The sequence below is a fragment of the Solanum pennellii genome, chromosome 11 (assembly GCF_001406875.1).
Source record: "Solanum pennellii chromosome 11, SPENNV200".
Taxonomy (NCBI): Eukaryota; Viridiplantae; Streptophyta; class Magnoliopsida; order Solanales; family Solanaceae; genus Solanum; species Solanum pennellii.
In genome coordinates, this window is record NC_028647.1 from 8,692,950 (window position 1) to 8,717,000 (window position 24,051).

Here is a 24,051-nt window from a genome sequence, read left to right on the forward strand (position 1 = left end):
CGCGAGTGGCACCCACACTTATCCTACTATGTGAGCGAACCAACCAATCTAAACCCCAACATTTCAAACATAATGAACAAAATAAAATGCGGAAGACTTAAAACTCATTAACGAAATCAATTAAATAACTTCTAAAATTTATCAATCATTATCCCCAAAATCTGGAAGTCATCACCACAAGAACATCTATCCTCAAATTACTAAATCTAAGAGTATCTAAGAAGCTAAAATAAGTAAAAAGCTAGTCCATGCCGGAATTTCAAGGCATCAAGACATGAAGAGGAAGATCCAGTCCAAGCTAGAAGCAATAGCTCACCCTGAAATCTGGCGTGATGAAGACTGGCTAGAGTTGAGGTTGAGTTGAAGACGATGGCACGTTTGCTGCACTCCACAATTAACAAAGAAAAACAAATACAAGTAGGGGTCAGTACAAGGCACAAGTACTGAGTAGGTATCATCGGCCAACTCAAAATAGAAAACAATATATGTCAGATAATAACATAAAATCAACTAATATTCTCAACAGGTGATAACAACAATTACCATAACCCTTTGCTTTCCTTGCGTTCTCTCTTCTTGATCGTTCGTTTCTCCCTCTCCTTGTTCTTTCTATTTTTCTTATTCAAACCCTTTTTCTTTTATCCTAATTGTCATATAATTAAGTATAAATGATGATAAAAATAACCCACTATTTATTTCAAGGTTATCTCCTTTAACCCCCAAGTAATTGAATTATTAACATTAATCCACTAACTTTATAATTATAAGCATGAATAGTCCAAAACGCCCCTTAAAAACTTTTAATAGAAATCCGACCCAGTCAGGGTTACGCAGACTGTGACGGTCCGTCCTGCAGGTCCGTCACAAAGTTCAGAGAGTTACTTCTGTGGAAAGATTTGTGACGGTCCGTCGTGCCAACGACGGTCCGTCCTGCCATTCCGTCACGAAGTTCAGAGAGTCGATCTCAGTACCCAAATTTCAGAATTCTAAGTGTTTTGGAACGAGACACCCTCGACGGTCCGTCGTGCCCATGACGGTCCGTCGTGGTATCCGTCGACCCAGACAGTGATTTCCAGAAATAAACTTTGCAGCTCAAAACGACTAAACAGGTCGTTACAGTATTATCTTGGCAAGTAGTCCGACTTCTTTCGATGTAGGGTTTTATGACACCGAATTCCACATTAGCTCATGTGGTGTATGTCGGTTAGGGCAACATGTTCCCAAACGCTAAAATGAATTAAAGGACTTGAACTCTAACTAGAATAACTTAAAGGGTCTAGCTTAGTCTAGGTTGGGGTATGAGACTCCACCTAAGCATTGCGCTAGTTAGCCTTGAAGGGAGTCTTAGGAAGATTTTCTTATATATGTTTATGTTATGATGATATATGACATGTACATGATGAATTTGCACATTGTTGATACTCTATGTTGATTAGTTCATTTATGAGTATGTATTGGGTTATGTTGTTAAAATAAGATGGAAAGTATGCTTAAGTTATGTTATGTGAAGTTGGGCATTGGTTATGATTTCTTGTTGGATCTAAATGATTGAGTAAGGTTATGGGGTTTTACTTGGTCATTGTACTTGTTGATTTGATAAGGATTTATGCGTAGTTGTCTTGCTTATTATGATATGGTTAACTCTTAGTCATGCTTGTGATGTTATTCCTTGATGATAGGGTTGTAGTAAATCATGAGTCCAAGTATGTTGGGATACATATTACTTGTTTGAGTTAGTAAGCATGTTTCGTAGATTGGTATGACTTGCTAGATTTTGCATTAGACTTTTAAAAGGGTAAAATGGCATGTTTTGACTAAATGTCCCTTTTAGCATGTTTTGACATTATATGTGCATATAGTCTCATACTTAGTACATGTGGAGTACTAACCCTATTTTCTTCCCTTTTCCCAAACATTTTAGGTTCCGGTCGTTGAAGGCTCATTTGGGATGACTTAAAGAAGGCTTGGATATTCTCTATCATCCAAGTGGGTAGGTCCTCACTTTCCGAGGGTGATGTCAATATCTTCCTTACGAAGTTTCTTTGTTTTCTAAGACTTTTATGTTCATTCCACTTTCATTGTGTACGACTTGTATAAGCCTATATGTGGCTTCTTTACATTTGATGTAGGGCTATGCCCATATTGTGATAATCATTTAGATGGTATGAGATGAGATAATTTTTGAGACTATCTTTCTATCTTATATATATTTGTATGTGTAATAAAAGTAGAAGGCTATGTAACCTTTCTATACGAAGGGTCTATGTATACTCGATAGGACTATATTGTGTGTATGTCGAGGTCTATGTAAACCTCCAAGTAGATGTAATGAAAAGTTTTAAATTTCGCTAAATTTGACTTATGAATGTGATGATGTAAACTAATTGACTAGTCCTAGTCCTATGAGAGGACGACGACGCCGGTTATGCCTAGGGGGTAAACCCGAATATGACAGTAACTTTATGATGTGGCAAAAAATCGCTCTCTCACGCACCTTGTAGAGTTTGATTTCAGTTTCTACGCCAGGTGGACAGAAAATGTGTGCGTGTTGGATGAATAAACAAGTTCAAGGGGTAATAAAACGAAATAAAGTTTAGGTGTACACTGAATAAAAAGCTTCAAGTCCAGGGAGGTAATGAATACTTTTGCCTAAAAGATATTATTCTAAAAACATTTACATATAACCTAGACAAATACTATAGAAGGTGGTCGCGATAGGACTATATATAGGATAGAATTGAAGATGAGGTGTATTGGAGGGTGAGATGACAACACTTCAATGTGGAATGTCACTTATTTTTTTAATTTTCTTTTGAATCTCAGGATAAGTTGCAACCTCTATCACCTCTGCCACAACTTTTGCCCTTCGAGTGAGCACTTGTGCACACGGGGTAAACCTCTCACTGTGTTAGTTTCTTTTAAATCACAGGATAAGCCGCAATCACTACCACCTCTGCCACAGTCTTTGCCTTTCGAGGTGAGCACTTTATGCACACGGGATAAACACCTCACTATGTAATAGCTTGTAAACCACATAAGGGATGTAAACTGCACTAGGCAATCAGTCCTATATGACATGCTTGACTCAGAAGACATTGAGGGGGAATCGATCTCGAATCATCCGTGTGGATAACTACCCTCCAAACCTACTGAGCCATCTCGAAGGACTGAAATATCACTTATGAAACCTTTTGTTTTCTCTAGTTCAAGAATAGTTATTTTCCTTATTTTTTGGGGAAAAAAATCAACTAAACATGAAAAATTTTAAAAATATCTTCCGAACGTACTCTATCTCTTTTTTAAAGTGGCTCCATTACAAAAGGGGAAAAAAGTATAATATTCCAAGAGATAACAACATATCATAAGAAGTATACATAACAAGAACTTAATTATAGAGGAAAATTATGAGAGAAGAATATTCATAATACGTTATTTTTTCCGTCAATTTTTGTTTTTTGTCCAAGAAATAGGTGAGTCATATATATATGTATATATATATATATATAGAGAGAGAGTATATTTCAAGAAAAATATTGGTCAATGAAATCTAACTCATGAAAACTATGAAAATGGAGAATCTTTTGGAAGAAATAATTATACTATTGTAACAAAGATTTATCATTATTTAATTACAAACGGCCTTCACCTACTCTTATTTATTTGGCTTTATACCCTTTAGTATTTTTGGACATGTGAGATGTTAATAGATATAATTTTAATGTTTTTGAAACATTAAAATTATAATCAAACCTAAAATATAAATTATTGTCGAATTATTTCGATATTACAATAACGTATTAAAAACACAAATTACAATTGCAGAATTAGAATTTTCAGTATCGTAACACGAATTTTCAGAATTTCAAGATATGACGACAAAAATTAGGCCAAAAGCATCTAATTTAATATTTCCTATTAAAACAAGTTTGATTTTTTTTTATTTAAAAAGGAAATAAAATGTGACGATGACAAACTAACTCACTAAAAATAATATAATGTATATATGGTATTAGAATTCATTAATTTCATCGTATTCTTAGTTGGTTAATTATATTATATTATATTATATTATATTATATTATATTATATTATATTATACCATAAAACCAAGAAAGTGAATAATGCAAGCTGAAATTACAAAGCATTAGGAATTTTTGGCTTATACTTAGTTTTCTTCATGCTTAATATAATTATAGTATTTATTTCATGACATATTCTCTTTTCTAGAGCAAGAGTCAATGGTCCAATGAACCAAGGCACAACTCTTGAGAGAAGACAAAAGATGCTGAGTTTGACAAAAATAAATAACTTTATTTGATTTCTATATTAAGAAAATAGATCTTTTATTTTATTTAGTTAGTTTAACAAATTAAGGAAGTCTTATTATATTATTATTTGTATTAACTAACTATAAAATAATACTAATCAAATATAGAATATCAAATTTAATTTTAAAAATTAATTTAATAAAAAGTGTATTTCTAATTAATATTTTCGAAAGAAGTGTATCAGATCAATACGAATCAAGTAAAAATGAAATAAAGAAAGTGAATCATAAAAAAAGAATAACAGGCAATTATAAAAATTCGACAAAACTTCTATGATTATTCCTAATATTTTGTTTGATTTGTAGGCATTAATTTAATTAAGTTTTATCTCCAAGTGGGGTGATAGTAGTTAAACTTTGATTCCATATCTCACCTGAAATTTCATTGCTACTTCATATTGTTACATTTATTTATTAAAAGAAATTATTAATATTACACAGTCTGATTTTAAAATTTTTAGTACAGTAATTATTTGCTAAATTGTTTTGTGCAATCCTTAAACATTCTTCGATTACGTTTAATTCATCAATGTTCTTGAATTGCTACCTCCAAACTTTTTCACACAATTATATTTAATCAAGTTCCAAGGTTGTACCCTGAGGCGAAGCTAGATAGGATTCATGAATTCGGGCGAATCTATTATCTTTTACGTAGATCCTATATTTGTATTAGAAATTAAATAAATTTATATGTATATTAACTTGTGAGTCCTTTAACAAAATTGATTAATAGCTCAGTAATATAAAAGAACATTGAAAATATTTTTCAGACTAATATTATCGTTTTAAACACCACTAGTAACACATTTTGTAATATTTTTTCTTTCTACTCACTAGGAATTATGATGGGTAGAAAGAGTAAAAAAAAGACTAAATTAGGCAGGAGCTACGAATATTACCAACATTTTTTTGCCGATATAACAATGAAATATGGGGTGATAGAGTCGCCTTAAGCGAAGAGTGATTCGATGTATATTTTACTGAAAAATTATATAATTTATAAATATTAAATATTAATTAATTATTATGAACGTATATTTAATTTTATATATTTTTGATATAATTGAAAAGAAAATTTAAATATCATTTGTAAAATTTCTGATTCCGTACCACAAATATACACCCTATCCTATGGTAGCTCAACATATTATGTTCAATTGACTTAGTTTGACTTTGCGTTTGGTTGTTTCAATGAAATTTCTGGAGAACTCCCTTTGTATTTTATAAATTAACTCCTTTAGTTAGTGTTTGGTTTAGATTTTCAAATATTCTTGGCAAATATTATTTGGGTGAAATTTTACAATATGTTTGGCCATAATATTTGGGAAATATATTTTACTTTTTTAGAAAAATATGATTTATATCCATAATTTTTAAAATTATCAAAATTAATCACAAATTTGTATTTACAAGTCAATTGAATCTTTGTTACAACAATAACAAATAGTGTCCATGATACTAGAGTAATGTGGTAATTTTTAGTGAGTGCAACAAGCATCATTTCATACATCGTGAAGTAGACAAAACACATGACTTTGTTATTTTGAGCCGATTATTCATCATTTTCATCAATAATCATATTATCATTTCACATTCACCGAATATCTCATCACTACTTTGGAATTAATGTAAAAAATTATGTAATACAACGTAAGCAACAACTATAGAGGGTGTTTTTATAAAAGATAAAAGTTTGGGGGGTAAACTTTCAATTTTTAAAAGATTCCAAATAATGAGATTTGAACCAAATACTAGGGAAAAAACTAGTATTTGAGAATTTGGGATATTTGCCAAATAACGATAAAGTGTATGAACAAACACTATTTGTCAAGTTTTTTCCCAAATATTATTTGATTTTTTCCTTAGTTATCTTGGAGATTTAAATCATAAATTTTACTAAAAAAAACTCTCCGAATATTCAAAGTACTTTTAACCTATTTGACAATGACAAATATGAAATTAAAATATTTTTAGATGAAATGGTAAAGTTTAATTTATAATTAGAGGTAAAACAGGAGATTATAAATTGGATTGAAGGAACGGAAGTATGAATTTCAGCTCCCCTGTCCTCATTTAGTAGACACTTTATTTAGATTTAAAGTTAAAATTATGTTTAATCGTATTCGAAAGAATTTGAATATACTTTTTTTTCTTCTAAATATGACTTATTCCTTCAATTTTAAAACATAGCAAAATTATCTAATTTGACTAATTTATCGAAATCATAGGATTAAATAAATCTCTTTTAACAGAGTAATATCTCAAACTAGACAGTTACATAATGCATGTCATAGAGCAAATTTTAGAAATAACAAACATAAAAATTATATTAGCACTGAATATAGCTATAGTTTTGCTATGGAGCAGCTGATTTGTATAAATCGCATGCCCCTTATTCACAGACATCTCATTTGTATAAGATTGCAGCGATTGTATATACATATCGGTTAGATATTGTATATATGTAATTACTCTGCGTATATATCAATGATTGTGTTTGCATATCTCTGCATAAACAATTTGAATTTGTATTTAATTGAATCGAGTTAAAACATTTATATTTACGTGTCAATTCTCTCTCGTTTTATATAAACACACAAACTATACATTGTATTTCATATAATTTGTGTTTGTATAAAGCGAGAAAGACAAAAGAGAATTAATTGGGTAGGGGAAGACTTTTACTGGTATAATTATAAGTATATAGGTTGAAGAGATATCTATTTGTATCTACATATACAATTCTATCTCATTTTATACAAACAAAAACACAATTTATACATTTGTGTTTGTATAAAATGAGAGAGTCGAACCAAGAGAATGGCCAAACGAGCTTCAGGGGAGAAAGGCAAATGAAAAGTTTGTTACGAGCTGGAATTAAATGAAACTGTAGCTATAACATTCTTTTTGATTAATAGTTTGTCATAATGCACAATTTCTTTTTAAAAAAAGCATCTTCGTATAATACTACAAAAAACAATTATTTGAAAATTTTGAAGTTGGAGTTCAAGATGATTTGAGATGTGTTTGATTATAGCTAAGCAAATAATATTTCATTGTTTAAATATAAATAGTAAAAATTTAAGGAATCCCATAGTGTAATTCAATAATTTCATTCTGTCCCGACAAATTTAGTATTTACAAAAAATCCCTTAAATTTGTTGAGCCGTGATACTTTAGACTCTAGTGATACATGGTAAATGATACATGGTAATTTTAAACTGTTGAGAAAAAAAAAGGGGAAAAAACGGTACAGTTAATGTTGTCAATAAAACAGCTAAATTTACGGTAACATATCATTAATCAGCATAAAATCAGCACTTAATTGGATATTAATTTCAAATTTTGAAAAACAAAGATTATATCATCTATTTTGAAAATAATTTTTTTGAACAATCTGTTAAATTTTGAACTACAGTAATTTTATTGTTGTTACAGTGGATTTTTCAAGATGAATACTTCGATTTTGATGAGACATTCCGGAATTCGGGTGAACGAATTGCAGTATGAAAGTTACAAAATCGACGGAATCGTTGTTGGAGATTCAATTTCGTATCTAATGCATGTATCAGAAACATCGACTAAACAATATACACACTGATTCTATATGTATCATCAAGTACAGTTGATGACGCATTTATTAAACTTAGTGAATGATACATTATAACAATTTTCAAAACATGTATCAGTACATCAACTAAACAACTAATACCTTACTGATACATGATATCAGTTTTCAGAAATTCATACTATATGCAAAACATGTGATACATATCTACTACATGTATCAGTGAATTGACTAAACACTGTACACACTGATTCTATATGTATCATCAAGCACAGTTGATGACGCATTTACTAAACTTATTGAATGATACATTATAACAATTTTCAAAACTTCATGATACATATAAAATATTATGATACACAACAAATTCATGTATCAATTCACCATCTAAAACACTATACACACTTATTCAAATGTATCGGCAAGCACACTAGATTCCTTAAAATTTTTACTAATTTCAACAACAGTTTTAAGTACCAAAATACTAACCCGAGACAATGTAGGCCTAACAACAATGTTTGCTGCTTCTTTTTTCTTTTTTTGTTGTATTTTGACAACCTTTGATTTTGATGTTTCGCCAGAGTCTTATATCCTTCTATTAATTAACGGATCCATTACTATGATGTAATAGAACAATTAACAAAAACAAAAAAGAGAAGAAAAGACGAACTGATGATGGATTAATAATAAAAAGATGCTGGGTTAAGACGATTACAGATTAAGAAGAAAAAGATGATGGATTAAGAATAAAAAGAAGAAACCAATAAATTCTGCTGGGTTAAGAAGAAGGAAGATGATTATGGAAAAAAAGGAAGTGAAACTTGATGGAGTAAGAAAAACGGGAGAAGTTAAGAGTTGTCCTGATTTTTGAAATTTGAAATTTTTTGAATTTTGAAATTCAAAAAAATTAAGCCTTTTATTTAAAATTAATTAAAATTAATAATTCAAAATAAAAAAAAACTGATTTAAAAGGTTGAGTGTTTAAATGGAGAAAATTCAAAATCCAAAAACTGATTTAAAAGGTTGAGTGTTTTAATGGAGAAAAAAATAGGCATTAAAATGGGTAATTGTGTACTATAGGAGAGAGAATGTAATGTATCTATAAACTTATACTAAAATTAAAAAAAAAAGAATTATGTAATATTTAAAAAAAGAAGGGAAAATTAGAGAATATAAAACTTATAGTTGTGTATTTAAGTTATTTTTCCAATAAATATATATCTATATATCTATATATATATATGATTTAAACATAAAACACAATTTAAATGGATCATTTTCATATTTAAAAAAATGGATAAAATTTGGAAAAGAAAAATATGGTGAAAATAGGGTTTGGGTGTTTTCCAAATTTCAATATATAAAAATACTTATTTTTAAATAAATTGTAATAATAATGGTATTTAATGAGATAATTATCCGTTTCACACAAATTATACTAACGGTCACCTTTTTCAAGATTTCATTCTTCAAAAAACCCCTCTTCTCATTTCCCCACACACAGACACACACATTCTTGAATTCATGGCGGACAAGCTGGAGATTTCATCCATTGAAGAAGATAAGAAGATTCCAGTATTTACAGTGTTAAAGAATGGGGCCATTCTCAAGAACATCTTTTTGCTTGATAACCCCCCACCTTGTTCAAATCAAGAATCAGAAATTGAAGAGATTTTGGTGGTTGGTAGACACCCTGATTGTAACATTACATTGGAACACCCAAGTATCAGTAGATTTCATCTCCGTATCCACTCTAAACCGTCCTCACTCTCCCTCTCTGTTACTGATCTTTCTTCAGGTACTCTGCCCACTGCCCTGCTTTTTTTTTCAGAATAGATTATGGTGGAATGCTTTTGGGGTTTTGTTTATTATGTTCAAGAATCATCCTATATGGTTCTTGAACATCATCTTATGATTTGGGAATCAAAAAGTTTTGATCTTTTGATTTGTAGTGGTAAGGTCCCTAAACCCCACTTGTGGGATTTCACTGGGTATGTTGTTGTATTTGTGATGCTAATTTGAGTTGCTTTTTTCTTTCCAATTCTTGAACTTTTTTTAGGGCTTTTGGAGTTTTCCTTTGGGCGATTGGTTGTTAACAATGTGGAGTGTCATTTTTGAATCTTAAACTACAGACTTGTGATTTTCAGACTCCTTGTACAGATGGAATTTATTTCAAAATGATATTGTTAATCAATTGTGATGAAATATATATTTTTATCATTGTTAAACTAGAATTAATGGTCAATTGTTGAGGTGTTAAATGTTGCTGGTACAATGTGTAAAAGTCATTGTATGGTTCTTGAACTTGCTAAATATCAGAACGAATCTCCGCCTGTGCATACCACCTTTGGGTTGAGCTTTTGTGAATCCATATGAGGTTTAAGGGGATGATGAAGTTCTGTGATTGCTGAACTCTTGAATTCTTATTGGGGTGAATTTCCTGTTTGTGCAACTGATTTCATAATGTTCTAGTTGGTGCTGTTATTCATGATACAATAATGTCTATTATCTTTCAAGCTTCAACCATATTTTCCCAAATCGATTAAGATAAGATTTCTGATTGTAATGCCATATCATCTCTTCTTTATAGTTTTTCGTTTCTTTTTTTATGATATCTTGCTTCTTTCGGTTAATCAGTAAAGTCATTTTCTGTCGGTATCTTGTTCTTTGCAGTACATGGGACATGGATTTCTGGTAAGAAACTTGAATCAGGAGTTAAGGTGGAGTTGAAAGAAGGTGATAGGATGCAACTTGGAGGTTCCAGCAGGGTTTACAGGCTTCATTGGGTTCCAATCAGCCATGCATATGATTTGGAGAATCCTTTTGTACCTACTCTTTGTGAATCTGAACCAGAAGAAAGCACACAGGAGGAACAACATCAGGTGAGTTGAATCAGTATCTTAATACTGAACTAAATAAGGTTTAGTAGCTCAATTTTCTTATTCTTTTGTTGTTTGCTCTAACTTTTATCCTGTGCCGTGCTATATGCATTTATTGATCTTCTAGGATGAGAGTGGCTTTTCTCTCCAGAATGACCAAATTCAGAAAGAGGATTATGATATGGTGCAAGGTCTAGACTCATCATTTTCTGGTATGAGTTCATTACCGCGTCTGAGAAGTTTGACTCCACCAGCTCCTCCAATGCTTGATAAAAATGTGGCAGCAAACGAAAATCTACCAGGGAATATCCATGAAGAAGGTGAAATCAGTTTGCGGCAGCCTGCTTACCAAGCTGACAAGGAAAACAGCATACCAGAAGCTCTTCTTGTCCCAGGACAGTCCCCAAATGAAAATGCAGATGGTACCCCACCAAGATCTCAGCAAAGATGTTCAAATATTTGGTCTAGAAGGGGAAAACACTCCAATGTTCAGATTCAAACTGGTAAAGATAGAGCAATGAATGAAAATATTGACATGGAAACTGAAGTTGAATCGATTAATCGTGAAATAGAAGGAACTATATCAGTTTCTAAAGATCTTTTTGCTAGTGGAAACAAGGATAAAGAGGAAGAGGTCTTTACTCCTGACAAAGAGAACCATACTCCCAGTTCTCTCTTCCTTGGATCTATGAAGAAATCGTGTCTTTCTGAGATGACAAATAGATCGGGTAGAAAGTCTGTGCTTTCTAATATGGATGAGACTGATGAAGAAACTTTTACCCCAGACAAAGAGAATATGACACCAGAAACTCGTCGTCTGAGGTTAATGAAGAAGATTGGAAGCCAACATCAAATTAAGCATCCAAAACTGTTTAAATCTTCATCTCTGAAACTTGTGATTGAGCCCAGGTCCAATCAGGCAGCAGGTTGTGTAACCCACAAAAAGGAGAAGCTAGGATCAACTACTAAATCAACACAGCCAAATGTGGATGAAAATGATGAAGAAATTTTCACTCCAGATAAAGAGAATATGACACCTGATACTCGTTTGATGAGATCAATGAAGAAAATAGGAAAGTTGGAAGATCTAAAGCTAGAATCATTTAAATTTTCTCTAGACAATGTAGTTGATCCTATTTTCCATCAAAATGGAACTCCATTCTCCTCTGAGAAAGATAATCTGAATGACAAAGTTCTTGAAGAACAGAAATCAACAATCCTTGCCCCCAGATATCCAGCAAGATTGGAGGTAAACACAGTGAAGAACAGAATGGATAGGGTGCCTTTGCAGTCACTTCTAGTGAACTACCCTGTAAAGACCAGCTCAATATCTCCAGAAGAGAACATTAAGTTGAGAGATTATCCAATCCAGCATCCAGAGACTATGGAACCATGCCCCTTCTTCGTAAGTTAAATGTCAAAACTTTATGCTGAAAACTTCTTCTTTTTTCAAATTTAGCATAAACAGAGAGGCATGCGTCTGAAAGGTCATAGATTTGGATTAGTCTTCTTGAAATTGGTCGTTCAACAAATTAGCTATAATAGTGTTTTTCCAAAGTTTCATTGCTCAAAGCATAGAAACTAGTAGTATAGTTGTCTCTCTGGTTTAAATGTAGTGAGCTCTAATTTGCGGTTTATCTGCAGAGTGAGAGTGTCATGGAAAAGAAGAGATGGACCATTGTAGTAGACACTGGTTCATTGCTGAATAAAGAATCAAGGAAAAGTTTGCAGCTTCTGCAAGGTCTGAGACGAACTTATATGATAATTCCTAGAACTGGTAATGAACTTAACCCTGAAAATTTTGTCGTTTCCAAGTGCCAATTGTTTTTGTTAAATAGAATGCCTGTTTTCTCTGATCCTTGTTGACAGTCATAAGAGAGTTGGATTGCATGAAGAGGCGTGCTAGTTTATTTAGAAGGACAACTGAGGTATCTGCAGCATTAGAATGGATAGAAGACTGCATGATAAATGCAAAGTCATGGATTCATGTACAGAGTTGTGCAGAGGAAACAAGAGCAGTGGCACCAACCCCTCCTGCTACTGCTCCATTGTCTTTGTTCAGTGAGGAGAATGGCATGTTTCCTGTTGGCTCACATCAATTTTCTCCACATAGTGGTCTAATGGATTTTGCCTCACCCACAGCAGAAGATCATATCCTTGAATATGCCCTCTTCTTCAAAAGAACCAACAGAAACGGACAACTCGTCCTTCTTAGCAACGATCTTACCATGAAAATCAAAGCTATGGCAGAAGTAAGACCATAACAAATCCATCATCCAAGCTGTACATGGTGAATTTTCATTCTAACATTTATTTACACTTGCAGGGTTTGAACTGTGAGACAGCAGAAGAGTTCCGCGAGAGCTTAGTGAATCCATTCTCTGAGAGATTTCTTTGGAAGGACAGCTCTCCCAGGGGAAGGACTTGGTCATGTGAGGATGACTTTGTTCTTAGGGAAACATATTACCACGGCCCTCCAAAGAAGCCATCAATGTCAGGAGAAGCTGCAAAAGGGTTGAAGCTTATATTGCTCCATAATTCTCATTTTAGGCGCCACATCAGTACAGCCAGTTGAATCAGTTAGGTATTATAGCTGTGTACAACCTTTTCTTTTCAATTGCAACAATCATGTTCAAATTTCTTTTGACAATATTAGATTGTGGTGCTTTGTAATCAAGGGCAAGAAGGCTCTTATAAGAGATAGGGGTGCAACAAAAAGTAATCATGTGGAGGCTTTCATGTTCTGAAATGACAGCATTGTAATCTTCTGGAACCATTATTGCAATGAAATTGCTTGATTATTTTTTTCGTGTGTTAGGAACAATATAAAATTTTGGTTTGAACTTGTCATCGACATGCATCACAGATGGATCGTAACTGGCCAAGTGATTACTATAGATGGATCTTTTAGTGAATGTTATATCTAATCGAGATTCTTGGAAAGGTTGAATGAGGTTTTTGTAAAACTGCTTGAGACAGTTGATGCATTTTACTGGTCACTTGCTGCAATTGACAAACTCATAGCAACAATTATACTATATAACTCAAGGAAAACACAGTTATTCTGAAAAAAATAATAATGACATGATAGAATAGATAGCTACAATGAACCAAAGACAAATTGAATACTGGTTGATGTTATTCCATTTCACTAGAACTCATAAATTTTGCAGCCTTGTGAGGAGGGTATTCACATGATCCAGACAGCAGAAATGAGAATGAGCTATCTGACTCGTCAAATGGTGGTCGAGGGAACTCTTGAAATCCATTAAGATTGCTAGTATCGAAGTTCAAAGGTGAGAAATAACTGCTTGGATTGTATGGACACTCTTTTACAACCCCGGGATTATGAAACTCATTGCCATGTGAAGCATTTACCTTATAGTTTTCTTGTCGAGCTTTCATGGTGACTTCACCAGTTTGGCCCCGGTCAGATGTCCCAGCAGATCCTTTAGTTTCATCCGGAGAAACTGCGGGAGTATGACCTTGAAAAAGGGAAATGTGTCCAAAAAGCTTGTCTTTCCTTGAAAATGTTGTTCCACAGGAACAAAGCCACTTATCCTTTCCACAATGCTTTTCATGTGTTTTAAGATCAGCAATTACTGAAAATTTCTTAATGTTACATCTACTGCAAGTATAGGCTTTCTCACAGTGGGTTCTCTTGTAATGGTTTTTCACACATAAGATGGTTTTGAGAGGTTGAAACTTTTTATGCTCCTTGTTGCGCTTGCATCCAACATACGGACAGGAATACCTTTTGATGAGTGTTGGCTCAGAACTGGGTTCTTTATGAGGCTTTGCAAGAGCTGCTGGAGTCTTGTACTCATCTCCATGACCTCTCATGTGCATTCGCAAATTCGCATCCCTCTTAAATCCCTTGCCACAAATTGTGCAAAAGTGAGTGTGTGGTGCAAGGATTTCCTCCTTTTCCAACTGTAGAATCTCATAGGAACCGGGAGGAAGGTTCTCTTCTTCCTCAGCTTCATCTTCATCTTTTAATTCATGTTCATCAGCAGCATGATTGTGTTCAATCCCACAATCTCTCAACTGGTCAATGTGGTTGGATTGATCTTCCAACTTCGCAACACCATCATTACATGTTAGCCCACCAGCACTAGTACCTGCTGTAGAAGGAACTGTAACACCACCAACCTGCCCAAGCTGGCTGGCAGCAGGAATCGCAGAGGAAAGAGTGTGTTTCATAGTTGGAAGAAGACTTCCTGCAGTTGATATCAATTGGACTATAATAGAAGTAAGATCAGCTGTGATTAACTGTTGTTGCTGAACTATAAGGTCATTTCCCTGAACCTCATCTTGACCTCTCCGCCCAACAATCAAATGCACCAGCTCCTGGAGCTGATGAATCTTTTGTTCGAGAAACGAAAGGTTGTTCAGCAAAGCTCTTGGATCCCAGTCATGTATTCTGGTCGTGTCATGATTTTCATTCCTCTGATTCCCCTGTTGATCCATCTCAGATGTGTGTTTTGGTTTAGCAAATCCAGAAAACTGTTGCTCAATCCTAATTTGTTGATCCAAATAAGAGGAACCTTCCCACTTCTGCGCATGCAGATTTAAATTGGTAAATGAATGGTTATCTGAGGGCATAATTTTCAGCAATTCGTTGCCAGACGAAGAAGACTTTATCCAAGGATCTTCACTTAGACTGTCGTCAGGATCCATATCTGAATCTGCTTCCTGAGGTAACAGGAGTACACAAACAAAAGATGTAAAACAAAGAAAAAATAAGAGCACTTCAACAAAAATCAAATTGAGTCCATACGAAACAAGCATGAAAACAATATTCATTCAGTTAACATGTGAATTAGTTGATCATACAAGCATGAAAACAATATTCATTCAGTTAACATGTGAACTAATTGATCATACTTATACAAAAAAAATTCAGTACTGTACTTCACCCACACCTTTAAAAGAATCAAAAAAGAAACAAACATCAACAGATGAGTTTTTATGATATGATATGATATGATATACTATACATCAGGTGTGATGACACACGGTGTAGCATATGGGTACATGTAGATACTTTACCTTCAATAAGCTCTTCAACAATATGTACTAATACCTATACCACATCATACCTGTTCGGCATAACTACATCAAGGCAAACAAACAGTCTACGCGATAGAATGGATGGTACAGTTCGACCAAAATCATTCTTTCAAACAAGAAAGTGTTCACACTGATTATATATTTGTACTCATAGTTATCCCTTTAGTATCTTGGTTTCTAATTCAGTTGTCATTTAATCCAGCTACTGAGCCTCCACAGTAAACTTCCACAAACACAAGCATCAGACTTTTTAGTAAGAAGACATAGCTTTTGAGATACATATGCAACACAAAAAGCCACACCACATAAATTTTACTAAGAAAAACCTAAAATTCAAGTAATTTTCAGGTTTAAAGATTGGTAGGAACTTTGGTTCAATTCTAGGTCAACGCCTCCACCCCCTCATCTTCCTTTCCCTTTATACAGGTCCATCCATCCCCAGAAGAAAAATCAAGAAAAGAAACCCAAATTTCATTTTGTGAGTCTTTTTTGACCAACCACACCTTCACCAACAACCCCAAAAGAAACTCAACCACAAAATAATTTTCTTTAAAAATTTGGAGATCTCAATCTCATCAAAATCAATAATCATTTCTGAGAAAACCCCAATACAAGATGCACATCAAAGATTCAATCTTTTTCTATAAAACATCCTATTGTCAACTCATCAAAGACAAAAAGGAAAAAACAGTTTAAAAGTTGTAAACTTTTCAGCAAGAAGTCATCAGATATACACACACCATATAGAGACAAAGTGTTAGGATAGAAATAATGAAAACTCACCAGATTGAAGGTCAGCCAATGGTTCTTCTTTCTTACTATTGGGAACTGTGGGGAAGGGAAAGAGAGAAGATGCTGAACCCAGTTTCATATATATAATAAAAAAATACTTACTGGTAAGCATAAATTGATTCTCTTAGCTATGGCTGTCACAAACAGAGTCAAATGCCTACAGATGGGACCTACTAAGCATATCCCCACCACTTTTTTTCGCAGCTCAAAATCAAATCGAAATTAATAAAATTAAATTGTAATTAATAATTTGAATGGTAAGATTATTGATTATTAAGTATATGTGTAGATGCAGGATTAAGTATTGATATTTATCAATTCATATGCATAATTCATTTAATTTTCTCTCCTTAAGTTAAAGTATTTCTCAATAATTCTTTTTATCAAATCTTAACTTGATTCAATAACTGAATTGATAAATAATAAACTGATATTTTTTATAACTATTTAACTATACATAAATCAATACATAATAATAAATTAAATCGATAAATTTTAAATCCAACCAATTGATACATACCCTGTTTTGGCAAAAGAAAATATGAACAATTATGCACATTTTATCATTTAATTATGATAATAATAATTTTTTAATTATTAGTATAAAATTATTCTGTTCATATAAATATTAAAAAGGGAAAAAGGATAAAAACATATCCCGAACTATTGTAAATCGTAAGCACATATCTTTCGTTATACTTTTGAAACATTGGGATCCCTGGACCTTGTCATTCATAAACTGGATATATACGCCATTTATATTAACGTACATAGACATGTCATAATCTCATCAATCGATCCGACATTTATTAAATATAGAATCAATAGATAAAATTATGTCACGTGCCCCTATTTAGTCTTCCATTAAAGTGAAGCGCATATATACTCTAGCTTTTAAATGATAAGAATATCAATATCTCAAGATATAACAAAACGTATCTATATACTATTGATAATTGTTCAGAGTATATTGTTTCCTTTTTCCCTATTAAAAGTATTCCAGTATTTACTTTTGGTTGGTAAGAGTTTTTTGTTTGGTCGATTGGAGCTATAGAATCTATTCTAAGAAAAAAGGCTTTTACTTTTAATGTTATCTTATTTATGCTGCACGAATCACATGTATTTATAATATACTTTTTTTTTAATGTAAAATTCATTTTTTACCTTTTAATTTACGTTTAACGAAATTGTACCTTCTGTATTTTTTTTAAACATAAAATTTCATTGTATTCATTGACCTTTTAAAAAAATTTGTATTATACTTGTACTAAATCTAATTACAATATTCGATATATGACGAAGAAAATTGTAACTAAAATGAGTCAAAAGTAAATATGTATGACTTTTGATAGATTTGGATATTTTTTAACTTCATTCTAACAAGTGGAAATTTTTTAATTAAAGAAGAATAGAAATATGACATTTTTTATAATTAATATCGTGACTGTTGTTGTTCTACATAGATATGAGTTAAAATTTAGAAAGTACAATAGAGTTTAGTGATTTATTTTAATGATGATTTAAATAATTTAATAAACATTATTGAAGTAGACCTCTTTTGGCTTTTAAAAAAATATTCCGGCTCAATTTATGTGATATTTTTCTTTTTTTTAGAGTAAAATAATTTAAGTTTAACTGAGAAAATTGCGCTTGAAATTCAATTTTTTAAAATGAAATTTATATGTTTGTAAACTACATAAAACGTTCTATAAGTCATAATAATTGATAATTCAAAAAGTTCAAAAGATCTATGAAAAATTTACGATCAAAGATAAACTTGTTTGAATCTCAAAATCTAAAAAGTGCCACATAAAATGTGACAGCGGGAGTAGTAATATGGATTCACACGTAAAATAATTAGATAGTTCAAATTTCAATGGCTTAGCATTCTACAATATTCACATACTAGGAAACATGTTCACGCTTCGCACGAGGATTAATAGATATGTGTTAGAATGTTTTATATTTGAATTAATTATATTACAAGTGAAACTACCCGCGCTTCACGCGGGAATCTAATATCACATCATTTATAAAATAATATTTTAAATCTATTAGTCATTAAACTAAAACACTATATTGTCTTACATACAAGATTATGTGGTAGTAAATATTAATAATGTAAAGAAAAATGAAATTTATTGCATCTTATCATTAATCTTTAATATCGTAAGTATAAATTAATGACTGTAAAAGTACATACCAAGATCAGTAACATAAGCAATGGTGTCAGTGAATTACTCGGAACAAAGTACACAAATATTTAGTTGTGAAGAAGAAGAGGAGGTTTAGGATTTTCTTTGTTTTAAAATAAACGGAAATCCTTCTATTTATAGACAAAGGTAGCATTAACAAATGTTTATTGTGCCTTATCGGGAAGCTTACAAGCATTTGGAAAAGTTGCAACCTTCGAAAAGGTCACAACCTTTCATAAAAGTTGCAACTCTTCATTAAAGTCATAATTTTTCATAAAATTGTACCCCTTCATAAAAGTCACAATTTTTCATAAAAATCACAACTCTTCATAAAAGTTACAATTTTTCATGAAAGGGGAATACAAGTTTTGAACATAAATAAACTTAAAAGGAAAATCTGATTTGTGGTGCCACCACGTAGGCAAGCCTAAAGTTCTATATATATATATAAATAAGTATATCTCATTTGTTGTACTTTGGAGAGGTGTGGACCTGAATAATTTAGATATTAGGTAATTAAATGTTTCTTTTTTCTACTTAAAGATCTCGTAATGAACTAGATTTTTTGACATAGTCTTTCTATTCGGGCTCTTTTAAATATACTTTTATTTTTGGAGAAAAAAATTGTGCTCCATATTTTTTTTTAAAAAAAAATATTCATGTCTCTCTCATTTTATAACTTTATTAGTTATCTAAAAAAATTTTCTTAAACTTTTAATTTTTGTTCTTGCTCATTGTTCGTCAATAATTGATAAAATTTATTTTAAAATTTTTATTTGATAAACATGCAAAGCAACTTCATAAATATGTGATGATGGTGCCTATATTAAATTTGTTTAAAATCAACTGAATGTATTATGTTCATTATTTATTTTGAAAAAGAGTATATGGACAAAGACGTTATAAAATATAGAAATGTTTCACTTATTTATTTAAGACTAGTGTGTGTTGAATTTATCTTTTTCAAGAAAAGATGACTACATTTTTTCTAACAATTATTCTTATTATTATTATTATTATTATAGTTTATATATGTAATTCATTTTGTTTCATTTTATTTTTATCAAACTTAAAATATTTATTTGTAATTCAATATCTTATTGTTTATAAAAAATAACATTTTTTTCTAATATTTTTTCAATGTAATATTTAGCTGCGATTTTATTTGAATTATAAAATTTAGTATGTTTGATTTGTTTTTTATATTTAGATCTACATACAAAATCTCAATCATTATTCAAATGTACATTTTGATTTCAACGGCTTAATCTTTATAAAGAAATGATGCATAAGACTTGAATAGGAGAAATGTGTTATTATTGATGTAATAAATATTACAAAGAAAATGATATTTCTTTTTTCTTACCATTTGAATTGAATGAATTATTTTTAAAAAAAATTATATATAAAAATGAAAAGTCCTTATGTATAGAAATAATTTTTTTTGACAAAAATGAGATGAATTGAAAAGACATTGTAAGAAACTAGAAAAAAAAAATTCTACTATTTAAGAAGAGTGAGTGAAGAGTGGTATTAACATGTGTGCTTAACAGTAAAAAATTCAATAACTGAGGATAATTTTGTCAATTCAAACTTATTTGCCTATCTTCATTTTGGTCCATGTGGATTTGCAGCCATAATCTTTAAAATTCAAATTTACGTTTTTTTTTACTTTTCAACCTATTATAGTAAAATGTGTCTTAAATCTAAAGAACCAATATATTCATTATTCACGTAAATTTTAAAGTGTTGGTTAACCTATTATTCACTTATCTCTTCAAGAAAAAGTGACATCAAAGGCAAAGAAGAGACCACCAATTTCATCCCTTTAATTTTTCTAGAATAAGTAGTGAAGTATGACCTCTTTTTGGCTGTAATTTTTGAGCTACAATTTCAATAGAGAAGGTCAGCGTCTTGGGTATAATTTTTACAAGGTATTATTTGGTTTTTTTTTTTTTTGTTCTGAATTTTATTGTTTCAAATGCTAAATAATAGTGGTGGTAGTTACTTATAGTTGCATTTAATTTACTTATAGTTATTGCATCTGTAGTTTTTCTTTTATTCACTCCATAACTCTTAATTTCAAGAGAAGTAAAAATTAATTTTATCTTTCGTTTAATTTTTGCAAGAATGGATTAGTATTGCTTGTGGTGATCGATTTTAAAATTTGTCGAAAAGAAGAAGCCCTTGGCCGAAAATAAACTCCTAAAGGACACATGTTGTTGTTTTATAAACAAGCTCAAGAATGGAATGTGGTGATGAATTGAAAAATTACAAACAACAAAGGCAAGAGTTTACATGCTAAAGTTTTTTGAATGACATTATCTGCTGGGAGTTTATATGGCAAAAAGGAAACAGAAAATCTTCCATACAAAGAATAGAAGCCATAAGAGAAAAAACTTATCCATATCGGGTGTTGATGAGCAAGACGACAGATTCATATACTCATCAACATCATCAAACATGCTTATATCAATTCTAACATTCAGTATTCTTATATAAGAATTTCACAATACCAATTAGCATACTTTAATCGTGGAGTGTGTGAAACTATATAGTATTAAAAATAAGCTAGATTAACATAAAATATGAAATTATTTTACGAATGAAATACACAATAATAAAGTATTGGGTCCGTGCACGCACGGGCAAAATTATGTGTGCTTGGTATTATTATTATTCTTTTTTGTGATATTTTGTCATTTCATGATTAGTTATTAGTATTTTTGTGCTTGGTATTATTTTTTATTTTTAGGTGATATTTTGTCATTTCCTGATTAGTATTTATGTATTATCTTTTTTTATTCCACATGCATTATATTAGGATACATACAAAATTATTTGCGCACAATACATTACACATGGTTCTGTTCTTTCATTTGTTATAATTTTTTTTACATTTTTTAAAAGTATATAAATAGAAATAATACTTTTACTAATTTACTTTTTTTTTTTAATATTTTCTTTTATTTTTACTTGTCATATTTGAATTTGACACATTTATTAAGAAAATAATAATTAACATGACTATTTAATTATCACACTATTTCTAATAATTGGTGTTTATTATTAAGTTTTCAAAATTTGAGGAATGAGTAATTAATATTAAGTATGAAACATGAAAAAAAACTATCTTTTCTTCATATTAATTATCGAAATTTGAACCTTCCAGAAAAGATCGAGCACTCATCAAGTCGTTGGCTTGAACTCAAAATTATAAAACTATAACAAATCCTATTGTAATCAAATGAATTATAATTTAACGAATATTATTTAAATTAATTAAATTATAACTCAACAAATTTTATTTATATTAATCTAATTATAATTATTTTTGTTAGTAAATCATTTTCCATAAGGCCTGTGCTTGCCATCCTCCAGTTCTCCCTATGAATATGAGTTCTCACATATTAATTATTACAAAAGAAAAAATGTTTGAACATGAACTTAAAAATAACACTTAATATGAAATAAATAAAATGTATAAAGGTGAAATATTGAGAATATATTCAATGCAATAAAGCCCGAAAAGTCACCAATCAGGATGATTCTCACTTAATTTATTTTTTGACTCATTAAAGTTAATTAATCATATCATACTGAAAAATTAAAATGAAACTTTCTAGGACCTTTTCAATTTAGATCAACCATTAATAAATGTTGTAAATATTGACATAAGAATTAGAAAATATTTTTAATCCACAATGAAGAACACAAAATTTCATGTCTTTTAGGCTCTTTTTGTTTAAAATGCATGTTTTTGTTTAGAATATATAAATTTTCAGGATTAGTGTTACACTCGATTTTTCAGTTTTACGTGTATAAAATGATTTCAGACGAAGTCACTATCATTTTTAAAAATCTTTATTATTTCAGTCTCATATTTTAGTATTATTGAACTACTCAATTTATTAATATAAAATACGTTGAAAGCATTATTTAGCACTAAATGTACGTAAGAATAAAGGTGCACCTCTTAGTTGGGCTAAGACATGTAGTGACAATTCCCAAGTCTCAAAACTATGTGTCATCGTAGGTTATAAAGGATCACCCTTCATATTGGACTGGACAAATTAGTTCTTTCAGACAGTTTATTGGATCTTTGTTAGTTAGTGGTCACATCCCGAGAGCACATCCTAGAAGATATGACATTCTCATAGTGAACATAGTGTACTTGACCTTTCGCAGGTCTTGTACAAGCCCTTTGACATCATTCATTGCATACATGCATGAAAAGTTGTGTGGAATTAAAACTTTTCACACAAAAACCTCTTAAAATATTTTCATATTAAAACAATAGAAAACTCTAAGTCTCAATATATGTCATTCTTAGACTTTAAGAAATACTTGGGACACGACTCATACAATCGAAATATAACAATCTAGCATCTATTAAAATACTTTGAATTAAAGAAGTCTAAAGACGATTATGTCCTCGAGTCAAGTGAGGACATACTTCAATTTTGCTTGAACGATAACTAGATTCCAAGCTTGCTCCAAGATACCTCTCACCTGCTATACACACCTTTAGAGATAGACAAAGAGTATGAAATTAATACAAACACATGTACTAAGTATGACTAATGCATAAATTCATGAAAATGGACATTTATGAGAAATATGCTCTTTTTGATTAAAACATCATATTAAAAGTATAAAAATCACATTTAATCACCAAACATCACATTTAGAACACAATACAAACCATATGCAATTTATACAAATTGAGTAAACATTATAGTGAGCTTAAAGTGAACTTCACTGTAGCTTTCAATAAAACTCGCACTTCACATTATAACATCAATAACACCTACAAATCATACAACCATGAGATACTCCTATCAAAGGTGATTCTAAGATTCACTTGAATGAATTATATACAATCCCTTCACACGCACCTAAGAGATCCTTTAGACTACCTAGGATAAGATCATTATCACTTCACATACTAGAATATATATATATAATACTCTTCCCAAAAGTTATCAAAAGACTTACTTAAGTAATGCAAGAAGAGAACGCCCATACACCCTCTCCAAGCTTACCTAAATAATTCTTAAGATTACCAAAATTTAGATCATGTCTAATTTAGCAACCAACTTTCCTATCTAGAGTCATTCTTAAGACTTCCCTAGGTAAGACATGAAGATGCCATCCTTTATGCCCTCCCCCCCCCCTTCACACCTTAACTAGGCAACACTTAAACTACCTTAGATA

At 31.1% G+C, this 24,051-nt stretch overlaps 2 protein-coding genes across 2 annotated transcripts; one reads left to right on the top strand and one right to left on the bottom strand.

Moving 5' to 3' along the window:
- The first annotated feature begins 9,349 nt into the window (after window positions 1-9,349).
- Window positions 9,350-13,582, top strand: LOC107003429 (FHA domain-containing protein PS1). The gene is made up of 6 exons (XM_015201754.2): window positions 9,350-9,693; window positions 10,569-10,777; window positions 10,902-12,179; window positions 12,419-12,551; window positions 12,644-13,026; window positions 13,101-13,582. Exons 1-6 carry the CDS (start codon window positions 9,420-9,422, stop codon window positions 13,347-13,349), a joined length of 2,526 nt encoding a protein of 841 aa, XP_015057240.1. The 5' UTR covers window positions 9,350-9,419; the 3' UTR covers window positions 13,350-13,582.
- A 201-nt stretch (window positions 13,583-13,783) lies between these two features.
- LOC107004848 (protein SENSITIVE TO PROTON RHIZOTOXICITY 1) lies at window positions 13,784-16,775 on the bottom strand. The gene is made up of 2 exons (XM_015203225.2): window positions 16,631-16,775; window positions 13,784-15,469 (listed from the first exon to the last, which is right to left on the bottom strand). Exon 2 carries the CDS (start codon window positions 15,452-15,454, stop codon window positions 13,913-13,915), a length of 1,542 nt encoding a protein of 513 aa, XP_015058711.1. The 5' UTR covers window positions 15,455-15,469; window positions 16,631-16,775; the 3' UTR covers window positions 13,784-13,912.
- Window positions 16,776-24,051: the final 7,276 nt, after the last annotated feature.